Raw genomic sequence first — 16,121 nt, 5'->3', positions numbered from 1 at the left:
ATAGGAACCTTATTTTGCGGGTGGTGGTGTTACCTTGGGGACAATTTTCAGTTCGTACCTAAAAATCAAAATAGCTATCCAGCTAGCTTGGGAGCTCAAACTCAACGGACAACTAAACATTTTTGCGATAAAGATACATTTATTGAAATACAATAGTATTTTGCGTCAAGTTTCAACAGTTTGACAAATTACGCAGAAAGTTTAAAATCTACAATGGCGTCGCCCATGGAAATGACAGAGTTGTACGACAACGCTTTGCTTGGAATCTTGCAGCATGTTGGAAACATCCAGAATTTCCTTCAGGTCTACTTCGGCTTCCTGTACCGCAAGACAGACTTTTACCGTCTGCTGTCAACCCCCAACGACCGTATGGGCTTCCCTCCAGGGGTGGCCGAGAAAATGGTCCTAAAGGTAGCACATTTAGCTTACTTACATCTGTAGCTAGCTGTAGCTGTGTTAGCCGATTAGGCTAGCCATTTTGCCCCCTAGAATGTTCGGAAGGTAGTTGGTACCATGGTGCTCAATAGAACTAATTGGAGCTGGCAGGGTGAAAATGCCTTAAAACAAGGCCTGTTTTTTCGTGATTACTTCAAAACTACAGCAACCAGCTGTGCAATCTGGTTTCCGAGCCGGTCACGGGTGCACCTCAGCCACGCTCAAAGTACTAAACGATATCATAACCGCCATCGATAAAAGACAGTACTGTGCCGCCGTCTTCATCGACCTGGCCAAGGCTTTCGAGTCTGTCAATCACCATATTCTTATCGTCAGACTCAGTAGCCTCGGTTTTTCTAATGACTGCCTTGCCTGGTTCAACTACTTTGCAGACAGAGTTCAGTGTGTCAAATCGGAGGGCATGTTGTCCGGTCCTCTGGCATGTTGTCCGGTCCTCTGGCATGTTGTCCGGTCCTCTGGCATGTTGTCCGGTCCTCTGGCAGTCTCTATGGGGGTGCCACAGGGTTCAATTCTCGGGCCGACTCTTTTCTCTGTATATATCAATGATGTTGCTCTTGCTGCGGGCGATTCCCTGATCCACCTCTACGCAGACGACTCCATTCTGCATACTTCTGGCCCTTCCTTGGACACTGTGCTATCTAACCTCCAAACGAGCTTCAATGCCATACAACACTCCTTCCGTGGCCTCCAACTGCTCTTAAACGCTAGTAAAACCAAATGCATGCTTTTCAACTGTTCGCTGCCTGCACCCGCACGCCCGACTAGCATCACCACCCTGGATGGTTCCGACCTAGAATATGTGGACATCTATAAGTACCTAGGTGTCTGGCTAGACTGTAAACTCTCCTTCCAGACTCATATCAAACATCTCCAATATAAAATCAAATCTAGAGTCTGCTTTCTATTCCGCAACAAAGCCTCCTTCACTCACGCCGCCAAACTTATCCTAGTAAAACTGACTATCCTACCGATCCTCGACTTCGGCGATGTCATCTACAAAATAGCTTCCAATACTCTACTCAGCAAACTGGATGCAGTCTATCACACTGCCATCCGTTTTGTTACTAAAGCACCTTATACCACCCACCACTGCGACCTGTATGCTCTAGTCGGCTGGCCCTCGCTACATATTCGTAGCCAGACCCACTGGCTCCAGGTCATCTACAAGTCCATGCTAGGTAAAGCTCCGCCTTATCTCAGTTCACTGGTCACGATGGCAACACCCACCCGTAGCATGCGCTCCAGCAGGTGTATCTCACTGATCCTCCCTAAAGCCAACACCTCATTTGGCCGCCTTTCGTTAAAGTTCTCTGCTGCCTGTGACTGGAACTAATTGCAAAAATCGCTGAAGTTGGAGACTTTTATCTCCCTCACCAACTTCAAACATCTGCTATCTGAGCAGCTAACCGATTGCTGCAGCTGTACATAGTCCATTGGTAAATAGCCCACCCAATTTACCTACCTCATCCCCATACTTTTTATATTTATTTACTTTTCTGCTCTTTTGCACACCAGTATCTCTACCTGTACATGACCATCTGATCATTTATCACTCCAGTGTTAATCTGCAAAATTGTAATTATTCGCCTATCCCCTCATGCCTTTTGCACACAATGTATATAGACTCTTTTTTTTCTACTGTGTTATTGACTTGTTAATTGTTTACTCCATGTGTTGTTGTCTGTTCACACTGCTATGCTTTATCTTGGCCAGGTCGCAGTTGTAAATTAGAACTTGTTCTCAACTAGCCTAACTGGTTAAATAAAGGTGAAATAAAAAAATTATGGTAATATTATGAAACTGGGCTCCACTGCGGATACAATGATCTAGTTTTTATCAGTAAAAAAAGCTTTGCTAAAAATGTAATGTGTCCATCTTATCCATAGACCTCTGCTCAATATAGACTTAATTTTTAAACGTACACTCAGTAGTATGACATCAGCATAAACAACGGGTCGATTTACCAACAACATCAACAGATGGTGCTTTCAAGACAACAGGGAACTCTAGAACTTTAGAAAGATGCCCGAGTTTCCGACTAGGAATTCCGAGTCAAGTGGTCTTGAACAAGGGCCTGCTCCAGGCATAAGCAACCGCGCTTATTGAACTCAGTCTTGATCTCAACTTACTGTTGAGAGTTAGACTAGTAGAATACATAAGGTGCAAGTTCAAAATTTGGTTGTGCATCAACAATTTTTCTCATGTTATGTCGGTCACTTAGTCACTCAATTAGCCATGTCAGCTAAACATTTTTAGATTGGTAAATTAATCTAGCCAGCTATCTAAACTTCTAGTAATCATTGCCAAATACCGACCTGTCATGCAGGGCATGTGCCCAGGGCCCTGACCTCCAGGGGGACCCATTGATTTTGTTAGTCACTCTCTCTCAGGTATCATTATCATGGCATGGTAAAATGTGTAGAATTGCGGGAAATTAGTTAGGGGTGTGGGCCCTGGAGGTCAGGCGCCCTGCGTGACCGGATGGTATTTGGCTATGATTGCTACAGTTGTTTTGAATGTGGCATATGACCCACCCTTAACGTAGTTGCCAACAGTCAGATATATCCGTTTTCAGGGATTCAGCAGATATGGGAACTCTGCTCATGCATTTTCTTTTACGCCTGCTATGATAGGTTAACAGTGACCTAATCTGTCAAGACTACCATTGTTGGCATCTCTCCTTGCGTCTAAACTCGTATGGGAAGAGATGTTAGTCTGATGTTAGGCTGATTTGGTTATAAGTTGGGATGTCGTCCCCTTTTCTATGATGATGCCATCTTGCAGACTACCTTTGAGGTGCACAAAAAGTGATTAGGGGGTTGATTATGGACTTAGCTCGTCATGTCTCTGTTATTCTCCACAGTCCTTCCGTCTGTTTGAGCATGTGGCTGAGCAGGACAGAGAGAGGCAACAGAGGGAGCTGCAGCAGAGACAGGAGGCCAGGATGGTGCCCCCCGCGGTGCAGGAGCTGGAGTTGCAGGCCACTGAGCAGCCAGAGGAGCCGAGGGGGGAGACGACAGAGCCTGATGCCCAGAGAGAGAGCTCTGACTCAGCTTCTGGAGAGCCCAGTGCAGCCTCGTGCACTACCTCCTCCAGCCAAGCCTCTTCCAGCCAAGCTCCAGACTCTATTCCACAGCCCCATTGCAGCAGTGTGGCCCAGCAGTCATCACATGGAGACCATGCAGCAGCCTGTTCAGCATCTACAGAGTTAGTATTGTACTGCCTCTCTTGGCCATGCCAGTATGACTGGTTCTTTCTCTGAGATTTTTCAATGCTTTAGAAAAGGGTCCACAAAGTTACACAAAACAGGTCCACAACTGTTAAAACCTTTTATAGATGGGACATTTACATATTTGCTGAAATGCTTTACAGATACATGTTGGCAGTTTTGAATTTGGTAGAATTTCCTTAGTGGCAACTCTAAAACCCACCCTAATACCAACCCTTGTATCGAGTGCTTCTTCCACTGTGTGTGTGTGTCAGTGGTCAGGTGGTGCAACAGGCCAGTCCAGATAGTTACAATGGGGCGGTGAGGGACACCTACAGCTGGTCTCAGGATTACACCGATGTTGAGGTCCGGGTCCACGTTCCCAAGACCGTCGTCAAGGGCAGACAGGTGAACACGGCCACCACAGGGCTCCTCTTTCTACATATTTCAACCTTTTAAAAGCAAATCCTTCATGTTTATAAATGCCTGTTTGAATTATTATGATGTGATGAGTTTTCTGTGGCCAGTTTATTCTCGAGTTTAACATTTCTCCTGGGGTTGTACCATGTAATGTTTGTGAAGTACTCATGCTTTAACTTCTCTTTGTGTGTGTCCGTGCCAGGTGTGTGTGAACATGCAGCCGGGCAGTGTGCGTGTGTGTTTGAAAGAGGAGGCAGGAGAGACGGTCCTGATGGAAGGAGAGCTCACACATAAGATCAACACTGAGAACTCACTATGGAGCCTGGAGCCTGGATGTTGTGTGGTGGTGAGTGACACACACACACACCTACAAATTTATCTAGACACACTCACTCACTGACACAGCCTTCCTCCCTCTCCCTGTAGTTGTCTCTCAGTAAGAGTGGGGAGGTCTGGTGGAGTGCTGTGTTGAAAGGGGAGAAGGAGATTGATGTGAACCAGATCAACAGAGAGCGCTCCATGGCCACGGTGGATGAGGAGGAGCATGCCGTGCTGGACAGACTCACCTTCGACTACCACCAGAAACTACAGGGCAAGCCCCAGAGCCACGAGATGGTGAGAGCACACACACACATGCACAAGAGTGGACACACACACACGTAAACACGCATACACTACCATCAAACTAACCTAAGCCTCATGATGTTGAGAAGGGTATACAGTTGAAGTCGGAAGTTTACATGCACTTAGGTTGGAGTCATTAAAAGTTGTTTTTCAACCACTCCACAAATTTCTTGTTAACAAACTTTTGGCAAGTCGGTTAGGACATCTACTTGGTGCATGACACAAGTCATTTTTCCAACAATTGTTTATAGACAGATTATTTCACTTATAATTCACTGTATCACAATTCCAGTGGGTCAGAAGTTTACATACACTAAATTGACTGCTTTTAAACAGCTTGGAAAATTCCAGAAAATGATGTCATGTCTTTAGAAGCTTCTGATAGGCTAATTGACATCATTTGAGTCAATTGGAGGTGTACCTGTGGATGTATATCAAGGCCTATCTTCAAACCCAGTGCCTCTTTGCTTGACATCATGGGAAAATCAAAAGAAATCAGCCAAGACCTCAGGAAAAAAAATTGTAGACCTCCACAAGTCTCGTTCATCCTTGGGAGCAATTTCCAAACGCCTGAAGGTACCACGTTCATCTGTACAACCAAACGTACACAAGTATAAACACCATGGGACCACGCAGCCGTCATACCACTCAGGAAGGAGACACGTTCTGATTCCTAGAGATGAACGTACTTTGGTGCGAAAAGTGCAAATCAATCCCAGAACAACAGCAAAGGACCTTGTGAAGATGCTGGAGGAAACAGGTACAAACGTATCAATATCCACAGTAAAATGAGTCCTATATCGACATAACCTGAAGGCTGCTCAGCAAGCAAGGAAGAAGCCACTGATCCAAAACAGCCATAAAAATGCCAGACTACGGTTTGCAACTGCACATGGGGACAAAGATCATACTTTTTGGAGAAATGTCCTCTGGTCTGGTGAAACAAACATGGAACTGTTTGGCCATAATCACCATCGTTATGTTTGGAGGAAAAGGGGGGAGGCTTGCAAGCGAAGAACACCATCCCAACCGTGAAGCACGGGTGTGGCAGCATCAAGTTGTGGGGGTGCTTTTCTGCAGGAGGGACTTGTGCACTTCTCAAAATAGATGGCATCACGAGGTAGGAAAATTATGTGGATTTATTGAAGCAACATCTCAAGACATCAGTCAGGAAGTTGAAGCTTGGTCGCAAATGGGTTTTCCAAATGGACAATGACCCCAAGCATACATCCAAAATGGCTTAAGGACAACAAAGTCAAGGTATTGGAGTGGCCATCACAAAGCCGTGACTTCAATCCTATAGAAAATTTGTGGGCAGAACTGAAAATGTATGTGTGTGCAAGGAGGCCTACAAACCTGACTCAGTTACTCCAGCTCTCTCATGAGGAATGGGCCAAGAGCCCATGGGCCATGAGGAAGCCCAGGTTAAACAATTTAAAGGCAATGCTACCGAATACTAATTGAGTGTGTGAACTTCTGACCCACTGGGAATGTGATGAAAGAAATGAAAGCTGAAATAAATCATTCTCTCTACTATTATTCTGAAATGTCACATTCTTAAAATATAGTGGTGATCCTAACTGACCTAAAACAGGGTATTTACTAGGATTAAATGGCAGGAATTGTGCCAACTGAATTCAAATGTATGTAAACTTTTGACCTTTTCCACATTTTGTTACGTTACAGCCTTGTTCTAAAATGGATTAAATTGTTTTTTCCCCTCATCAATCTACACACAATATTTCTGCAGCATTGAAGGTCCCTAAGAACACAGTGGCCTCCATAATTCTTAAATGGAAGATGTTTGGAACCACCAAGACTCTTCCTAGAGCTGGCCACCTGGCCAAACTGAGCAAATGGTTGAAAAGAGCCTTGGTCAGGGAGATGACCAAGAACCTGATGGTCACTCTGACAGAGCTCCAGAGTTCCTCTGTGGCGATGGTAGAACCTTCGAGAAGGACAACGATCTATACAGCACTCCACCAATCAGGGCTTTATGGTAATGGCCAGACAGAAGCCACTCCTCAGTGAAAGTCATATGACAGCCCGCTTGGAGTTTGCCAAAAGGCACCCGAAGGACTCTCAGACCATGAGAAACAAGATATTCTGGTCTGATGAAACCAAGATTTAATTATTTAGGTGGAATGCCAAGTGTCATGTCTGGAGGAAACCTGGCACCATCCCTACGGTGAAGAATGATGGTGGCAGCATCATGCTGCGGGGATGTTTTTCAGCTGCAGCGACTGGGAGAGTAGTTAGGATCAAGGCAAAGATTAATGGAGCAAAGTACAGAGATCCTTGATGAAAGCCTGCTCCAGAGCTCTCAGGACCTCAGACTGGGGTGAAGGTTCACCTTCCAACAGGACAATGACCCTAGGCACACAGCCAAGACAACGCAGGAGTGGCTTTGGGACAAGTCTCTGAATGTCCTTGAGTGGCCCAGCCAGAGCTCGGACTTGAACCCGATCGAACATCTCTGGTGAGACCTGAAAACAGCTGTTCAGCAACGGTCCCCATCCAACCTGATAGAGCTTGAGAGGATCTGCAGAGAAAAATGGGAGGAACTCCCCATATACAGGTGTGCCAAGCTTGTAGCATCATACCCAAGAAGACTTGATGCTGTAATTGCTGGCAAAGGTGCTTCAATAAAGTACTGAGTAAAGGGTCTCAATACTTACAGTGCCTTGCGAAAGTATTCGGCCCCCTTGAACTTTGCGACCTTTTGCCACATTTCAGGCTTCAAACATAAAGATATAAAACTGTATTTTTTTGTGAAGAATCAACAACAAGTGGGACACAATCATGAAGTGGAACAACATTTATTGGATATTTCAAACTTTTTTAACAAATCAAAAACTGAAAAATTGGGCGTGCAAAATTATTCAGCCCCTTTACTTTCAGTGCAGCAAACTCTCTCCAGAAGTTCAGTGAGGATCTCTGAATGATCCAATGTTGACCTAAATGACTAATGATGATAAACACAATCCACCTGTGTGTAATCAAGTCTCCGTATAAATGCACCTGCACTGTGATAGTCTCAGAGGTCCGTTAAAAGCGCAGAGAGCATCATGAAGAACAAGGAACACACCAGGCAGGTCCGAGATACTGTTGTGAAGAAGTTTAAAGCCGGATTTGGATACAAAAAGATTTCCCAAGCTTTAAACATCCCAAGGAGCACTGTGCAAGCGATAATATTGAAATGGAAGGAGTATCAGACCACTGCAAATCTACCAAGACCTGGCCGTCCCTCTAAACCTTCAGCTCATACAAGGAGAAGGCTGATCAGAGATGCAGCCAAGAGGCCCATGATCACTCTGGATGAACTGCAGATATCTACAGCTGAGGTGGGAGACTCTGTCCATAGGACAACAATCAGTCGTATATTGCACAAATCTGACCTTTATGGAAGAGTGGCAAGAAGAAAGCCATTTCTTAAAGATATCCATAAAAAGTGTTGTTTAAAGTTTGCCACAAGCCACCTGGGAGACACACCAAACATGTGGAAGAAGGTGCTCTGGTCAGATGAAACCAAAATTGAACTTTTTGGCAACAATGCAAAACGTTATGTTTGGCGTAAAAGCAACACAGCTCATCACCCTGAACACACCATCCCCACTGTCAAACATGGTGGTGGCAGCATCATGGTTTGGGCCTGCTTTTCTTCAGCAGGGACAGGGAAGATGGTTAAAATAAATTGATGGGAAGATGGATGGAGCCAAATACAGGACCATTCTGGAAGAAAACCTGATGGAGTCTGCAAAAGACCTGAGACTGGGACGGAGATTTGTCTTCCAACAAGACAATGATCCAAAACATAAAGCAAAATCTACAATGGAATGGTTCAAAAATAAACATATCAGGTGTTAGAATGGCCAAGTCAAAACTCCAGACCTGAATCCAATCGAGAATCTGTGGAAAGAACTGAAAACTGCTGTTCACAAATGCTCTCCATCCAACCTCACTGAGCTCGAGCTGTTTTGCAAGGAGGAATGGGAAAAAATGTCAGTCTCTCGATGTGCAAAACTGATAGAGACATACCCCAAGCGACTTACAGCGGTAATCGCAGCAAAAGGTGGCGCTACAAAGTATTAACTTAAGGGGGCTGAATAATTTTGCATGCCCAATTTTTCAGTTTTTGATTTGTTAAAAAAGTTTGAAATATCCAATAAATGTCGTTCCACTTCATGATTGTGTCCCACTTGTTGTTGATTCTTCACAAAAAAATACAGTTTTATATCTTTATGTTTGAAGCCTGAAATGTGGCAAAAGGTCGCAAAGTTCAAGGGGGCCGAATACTTTCGCAAGGCACTGTATGTGAATGTAATTTTTCAGTTTTTCATGTAGATTGATGAGGGGGGATAACGATTTAATCCATTTTAGAATAAGGTTGTAACATAGCAAAATGTGGAACAAGTCAAGGGGTCTGAATACTTTCCGAATGCACTGTATGTATGTGGGCATTCCATTCTCACAAGTTCTCTCTCTCTCTCCTCATGTAGAAGGTGCATGACATGCTGAAGAAGGGGTGGGATGCTGAGGGCTCTCCCTTTAAAGGACAACAGTTTGATCCCTCCATGTTCGACATCCCCTCCAGCGCCGTACAGATGTGAACACACAATGTTGGGGATTGGGGTTGAGAGACTGAGGAGGGTTAGCAGATTTATCAATAGAAACTGCCTGGTATTTTAAGATTTTTCTTTTTCTGAGTGATCTTTGAATAGGAGGGAGATGAGCTTTGTTACTATGTTCTGACTGATGTGACATACCCAGGTTGTGTTCATTAGGGACCAAACAGAAGAAAAAATACAAACTGTGAGGAACTTCCTGCACTCCCTGAACGCTAATTTACGCTTTCCATGGCAAAACGTTTTAAAAACCCTTTCCATTTTGGGCCCTAATGAACATGACCCTGAACATACCTGTTTAAATGTCTGTTTTCCCACTGAACACACCCGGACCTAGGAGATAGCTGTACAGACACAGGTCTAGGATCAGATGACCCTCTCCATATCCTAACCTTCACCATTGAAGTGGAGGGGCAACTTCCAGGTCCAGATGTCTGTGGTGTTTTACATGTAGTTGACTGGTATTGGTTGGCTAAATACCTCCCTGACATTTTACTGAGGTGTGTCAGTACTGTGTGCCTGAAATAAATGAAGTTAAATAAAACCTGCACTGATGTGTCTGTGTGTGTGGGCTGTGTGCTGTGGAGCGGCATTAAAACCTATGCGTCCTTGCCATAGAGATGCAAAGAGTTCTCAACATTGTATCTGCCATTATGGCGACTGCGGCAGAATGGGAAGTGCCATTTTTGTTTTTATTAGGAATCCCTTTTCCATCCTGCAAAGGCAGCAGCTTCTATTCCTGGGGTCTAAACACACCAAAGCACCCACATTGAGGCAATATCCACTTTCAAGTAGTCTATTTTCTTTAGATTTTTGGAGAAAAGTGTAAAGATAATATTGTTGATTTACCACCACTTGCAGTGCTGGAGTCTTGAACCAAATCTGGTAATGTATTTATTGTGGCCATTAGATGGTGGTGATATAGCTGAAATACATTTATAAACTAGACAAAACCATTTGAAGAAGTCTACTTTAAAATGGTGAAAGCCCTCAATGGCAATGTCCATGCAAAATGGGTTACTGCTAAGTAGAGATCTCTATATGTCTCTGGGTCCCTGTAGATCTACAGAGGTGCCTGGTGACAGACCTGACATTTAACAGTAGTGTCAAATGAGGGCGCTATAAAATGACCTCTGATTCTCCTCAGTGCAGTATAATATTCCTTCTTGGTCTGAGAATGGCAGTATCAGATGAATAAGATAAAAGATGGATATCAGAACTAATATATCTACAGCTGGTCAGATGCTCAGACAGACAGCATAGACACCGACAGCCCGTTCTTTAAAGATTAATACAATCACAGACAGTTCTTTAGAGATGAATAGTCACAGATAGTTCTCTAAAGATTAATACAGTCACAGACAGTTATTTAGAGATGAATAGTCACAGATAGTTATTTAAAGATTAATACAATCACAGACAGTTCTTTAGGGATGAATAGTCACAGATAGTTATTTAAAGATGAATACAGTCACATACAGTTCCTTAAAGATTAGCACAGTCACAGACAGTTCTTTAAAGATGAACACAGTCACAGAGAGTTATTTAAAGATTAGCACAGTCACTGACAGTTCTTTATAGATCCATACAGTCACAGACAATTCTTTAAGGATGAATACAGTCACAGACAATTATTTAAAGATGAATAAAGTCACAGACAATTCTTTATAGATCCATACAGTCACAGACAATTCTTTAAAGATGAATACAGTCACAGACAATTGTTTAAAGATGAATACAGTCACAGACAAATCTTTAAAGATGAATACAGTCACAGACAATTCTTTAAAGATTAATACAGTCACAGTTCATTCTTTAAAGATGAATACAGTCACAGACAATTCTTTAAAGATGAATACAGTCACAGACAATTCTTTAAAGATTAATACAGTCACATCCAATTCTTTGAAGATCAAAATGATTGTCTTTCTCAGGTCTGAAGTGTAGAAGCTTTGCTCCTAAGAATATAGTTATTCGTGATATCAGTGCAGAAGAACAATCCAAGAATAGAGACAATAGACAGTAGCAGCCTATGACTTCGTAGAATCTCTTCCATGCCAGGTCAGTTACATTGGTGCTTTAAGTTGCCCAGTTCTTCAAGTGGACTGAAGTGGTATATTTAGGAGTTTTTATTCGTCATGCGTTAGAGTCAATTCTATCTTACAAGAGTGGCCAGTTATCGCAGGATACATTTTGCGGTACTGCGTTTAGCACCGGCCCACCTCAAGCACTGATGTTGCCTACCATGGACCACACTTTGATTTGAATTGGTGTGTCGGGTCATTGAAAAAATACGATAATCAAAGTATAACAGTTTAGGGATATTTACCTGTCTAACAGTTTCAACACACTAAAACATAGTCCATTTTATTTGGGTAGACCTAAAAAAATACCTCAATCAATTGTATTGCCTTTAGGCTATAGGTGTTCCAGCTGCTACACATGAGATTGGTGATGATGCCAAAGCCTGTAAAGAACATATCTGATTCTGATGTGCCAGGTGTTGTCGAGCCGTTGCAATTCCCCCTGGTGGTGGGAAAATGATGTGTTGAATTTGCAGCGCGCTCGCTGGTGCAGAAACGGAGTGAACCGCGATTGAACGACACACTTTCGGAGAGAGAGAGAGAGAGAGAAGCACCACTGCCTCTCCTCCACTCGAATAGCCTACATATCTTGAGGCCTGGTTCCTAGTGCTCTCTGGACAGAAAACGCATTACACCGCGGCATTTTTTTTTTACATAGAATAACTAGGCTACTATACGGATACATCCAATATAAATTCACTTGAAGACGGATTTATTTTGGGCGCACAACCCCCGCGAATAAACGGAAGATGGCAGTGACTACCTGTACACGTTTTACGGACGATTTCCAACTATATGAAGAACTCGGAAAGTAAGGCGTTGCTGCATTATTGCTTTATGATGGCACCATCATTGTATCGTCATCCTGTTAATCTATGGTTGCTTTGCATAGTTGTATGTCTGCAGATGTGTATGGGTTGTTGGAGCGGCAGCGCAGCGGAATGGGGGTCAGAGCTCATCTCTGCTGATCTGTTACGTTACAAAACGCACGTTTTCACTCTGTTTTGAAGTGCAGCCTCGACATGACAATACAATATATAAACTTGAATATTAAAGATAGGCTAGCCTACATTTGATCTGCTTGCTGCATGGTCTGCAATAACAGCATCAGTGGGGACTGGGGACATGATGTAACAGTCTGAAGAGAGAGGAAGTGTGCCAATTTGAGCTGTCAGAGATCAGAGAAGCATGGGATGTTTTGTAATTGGGGTCTTGAGAGAGGATGGAAATATAGGTGTGTGTGTGTGACTGTGTGTGTGTGACTGTGTATGAGAGAGGGTGTGAGAGAGAGAGAGGGTGTGAGAGAGACAGAGAGAGAGAGAGAGCGGGTGAGAGAGACAGAGAGAGAGAGCGGGTGAGAGAGAGAGAGCGGGTGAGAGAGAGAGAGAGGGTGAGAGAGAGACAGAGAGAGAGAGAGAGTGGGTGAGAGAGACAGAGAGAGAGAGAGCGGTTGAGAGAGAGAGAGAGAGAGAGAGAGAAATTGTACCACATAGCAGGATAGGTGTGTCAGGCTGTGCTGGGTGGGACTGGGTAGGGGGGAGTATTCTCCTCATTCTCTGTCAGGAGGAGAAACATATTTTATAGATCATAATACATCCTTATGCAAACAGAACTGTAGAGATGGTACTATTATTGAATCCAAACATTTGCTGCACATATTACCATAAAGTGTAGCCCCTAATACTAGGAGTTCTACTAAGAGGTCTGGACCTTTATGGCACAGCGTGTAGTTCATTTGTATATGTAACTGCAGGTTCACTGGCGTGCGTGTGTGTTCTGGCCTGTGTGATTAGCCAGAGACAATCGCCATGCGTGTGTGTTCTGGCCTGTGTGATTAGCCAGAGACAATCGCCATGCGTGTGTGTTCTGGCCTGTGTGATTAGCCAGAGACAATCGCCATGCGTGTGTGTTCTGGCCTGTGTGATTAGCCAGAGACAATCGCCATGCGTGTGTGTTCTGGCCTGTGTGATTAGCCAGAGACAATCGCCATGCGTGTGTGTTCTGGCCTGTGTGATTAGCCAGAGACAATCACCATGCGTGTGTGTTCTGGCCTGTGTGATTAGCCAGAGACAATCACCATGCTGTGTGTGTTCTGGCCTGTGTGATTAGCCAGAGACAATCGCCATGTGTGTGTGTTCTGGCCTGTGTGATTAGCCAGAGACAATCGCCATGCGTGTGTGTTCTGGCCTGTGTGATTAGCCAGAGACAATCGCCATGCTGTGTGTGTTCTGGCCTGTGTGATTAGCCAGAGATAATCACCATGCGTGTGTGTTCTGGCCTGTGTGATTAGCCAGAGACAATCGCCATGCGTGTGTTCTGGCCTGTGTGATTAGCCAGAGACAATCACCATGCGTGTGTGTTCTGGCCTGTGTGATTAGCCAGAGACAATCACCATGCGTGTGTGTTCTGGCCTGTGTGATTAGCCAGAGACAATCACCATGCTGTGTGTGTTCTGGCCTGTGTGATTAGCCAGAGACAATCGCCATGTGTGTGTGTTCTGGCCTGTGTGATTAGCCAGAGACAATCGCCATGCGTGTGTGTTCTGGCCTGTGTGATTAGCCAGAGACAATCGCCATGCTGTGTGTGTTCTGGCCTGTGTGATTAGCCAGAGATAATCACCATGCGTGTGTGTTCTGGCCTGTGTGATTAGCCAGAGACAATCGCCATGCGTGTGTTCTGGCCTGTGTGATTAGCCAGAGACAATCGCCATGCTGTGGTGGCAGCAGCTGCCCCAAGAGATAACAGGACCTTCATTACAGTTCCTGTAAGGATGGCAGATTGTCCCCTTTTGGTGTGTGTGTGTGTGTGTGTCTCACAAGTCTTTCTCTGCTGTCATAAGCCTGTTGTCTCTGTATATAAATATATACTCTTACAGACTCACCTGTCATGGCATTATAGGTGTGTGTGTGTGAGACGTGGGGGTCTAGTGTAAGCATGAGAGTGTGTGAGACAGTCAGGTTAGAGTGTGTGTGTCTTATTGTGTAACAGTACTAAGGTGTTCTATATATAGCTCAGAGAAAACGACACAGACGGTTACTGCTGTTTTCCCTGCTGAGTTAGTTATGCAAGCTCCCCCCAAAATACCAGCGCTGCTACGGTGCATGCACGCTCTGTCTCACTCTCTCCCTCTCACACAGATGCAGACACACACAAACGGTTGCACGCACACACAGAGAAATCCTTGAAAGACCGTTTCTGTTGTTTTCTCTGGAGTCTTCTCATTTGCATGATGTGCTGCTGTGCTGCTTGTCACATGTCTCACACTCAATGACTCCTTTCAGGAGAAATGTCTTTACTCATGAAAGGCAGATGTGAAAGCAGCAGAGGGGAAGTGGATAAGGAAATGCGTTCAACCTGTCCAGTTCTTTAAGATCAGTGGGAATGAAGGAAAGGAGACAAGGAGACAGTAGAGGAAATGACTAGAATATTGAGATGCTGCCAGGGCCAGGTGATGTCTAACACCTGTTTTATCTGCCTTTGTTTCCCAGGGGAGCGTTTTCAGTGGTGCGCCGCTGTGTCAAACTTTGTACCGGCCAGGAATATGCTGCCAAAATCATCAATACCAAAAAGCTCTCAGCCAGAGGTGAGACACATACACCCACCCACACACAGACAATATGTGCCAACTGTCAAATAGCTGCATGGTGGGTAAGCTGTGTGGTATCTGGTGAAACTAAACAATATAAAGTTAGCTTTCTCATCCCTATGCAGTGTGTGTGTGTAGTGTAAGATATATATAAATGTATACAGTTGAAGTCGGAAGTTTACATACACTTAGGTTGGAGTCATTAAAACTGTGTTTCAACCACTCCACAAATTTAATGTTAACAACTCATTTTTCCAACAATTATTTACAGACAGATTATTTCACTTATAATTCACTGTATCACAATTCCAGTGGGTCAGACGTTTACATACACTAAATTGACTGTGCTTTTAAACAGCTTGGAAAATTCCAGAAAATGATGTCATGGCTTTAGAAGCTTCTGATAGGCTAATTGACATCATTTGAGTCAATTGGAGGTGTACCTGTGGATGTTTTTCAAGGCCTACCTTCAAACTCAGTGCCTCTTTGCTTGACATCATGGCAAATCAAAAGAAATCAGCCAAGACCTCAGGAAATTTTTTTTAGACCTCCACAAGTCTGGTTCATCCTTGGGAGCAATTTCCAAACGCCTGAAGGTACCACGTTCATCTGTACAAACAATAGTACACAAGTATAAACACCGTGGGACCACGCAGCCGTCATACCACTCAGGAAGGAGAAGCGTTCTGTCTCCTAGAGATGAACGCACTTTGGTGCGAAAAGTGCAAATCAATCCCAGAACAACAGCAAAGGACCTTGTGAAGATGCTGGAGGAAACAGGTACAAAAGTATCTATATCCACAGTAAAATGAGTCCTATATCGACATAACCTGAAGGCCGCTCAGCAAGGAAGAAGCCACTGCTCCAAAACCACCAGAAAAATGCCAGACTACGGTTTGCAACGGCACATGGGGACAAAGATCATACTTTTTTGAGAAATGTTCTCTGGTCTGATGAAACAAAAATAGAACTGTTTGGCCATAATGACCATTGTTATGTTTGGAGGAAAAAGTGGGAGGCTTGCAAGCCGAAAAACACCATCCCAACTGGGAAGCACGGGAGTGGCAGCATCATGTTGTGGGGGTGCTTTGCCACAGGAGGGACTGGTGCACTTCACA

General features: G+C 44.2%; 2 protein-coding genes across 8 annotated transcripts in view; both read left to right on the top strand.

Annotated features, from left to right (window-relative positions):
- The first annotated feature begins 46 nt into the window (after nt 1-46).
- Nucleotides 47-9,881, top strand: nudcd3 (NudC domain containing 3). The gene is made up of 6 exons (XM_021601949.2): nt 47-411; nt 3,320-3,663; nt 3,940-4,072; nt 4,287-4,430; nt 4,511-4,699; nt 9,208-9,881. Exons 1-6 carry the CDS (start codon nt 214-216, stop codon nt 9,316-9,318), a joined length of 1,119 nt encoding a protein of 372 aa, XP_021457624.1. The 5' UTR covers nt 47-213; the 3' UTR covers nt 9,319-9,881.
- Nucleotides 9,882-11,899: 2,018 nt separating this feature from the next.
- The window catches only part of LOC110523332 (calcium/calmodulin-dependent protein kinase type II subunit beta), a 64,241-nt gene continuing 60,019 nt past the window's right edge, over nt 11,900-16,121 (top strand). For 5 of the 7 annotated variants that reach the window (XM_036976943.1, XM_036976941.1, XM_036976944.1 and 2 more), the window contains exons 1-2: nt 11,900-12,228; nt 14,906-15,000. In XM_036976943.1, the coding sequence (XP_036832838.1) occupies nt 12,167-12,228; nt 14,906-15,000 (157 nt within the window). In that variant the 5' untranslated portion in view covers nt 11,900-12,166. The remainder of the gene's footprint in view (nt 12,229-14,905; nt 15,001-16,121) is intronic. The other 2 variants (XM_036976939.1, XM_036976937.1) reach the window with 2 other exon arrangements.

This window comes from Oncorhynchus mykiss, chromosome 5, assembly GCF_013265735.2.
Source record: "Oncorhynchus mykiss isolate Arlee chromosome 5, USDA_OmykA_1.1, whole genome shotgun sequence".
NCBI classification, from domain to species: domain Eukaryota; kingdom Metazoa; phylum Chordata; class Actinopteri; order Salmoniformes; family Salmonidae; genus Oncorhynchus; species Oncorhynchus mykiss.
Note: the sequence above shows the minus strand (reverse complement) of the source record. Positions and strands in the feature narration are given on the sequence as shown.

Bases quoted from the DNA above. Each gene is read 5' to 3' on its own strand.
- nudcd3 (XM_021601949.2), top strand. From the start codon at position 214: ATGGCGTCGCCCATGGAAATGACAGAGTTGTACGACAACGCTTTGCTT. The intron at 412-3,319 runs GTAGCACATTTA...TATTCTCCACAG, and splicing joins CCGAGAAAATGGTCCTAAAG to TCCTTCCGTCTGTTTGAGCA. The intron at 3,664-3,939 runs GTTAGTATTGTA...TGTGTGTGTCAG, and splicing joins GCCTGTTCAGCATCTACAGA to TGGTCAGGTGGTGCAACAGG.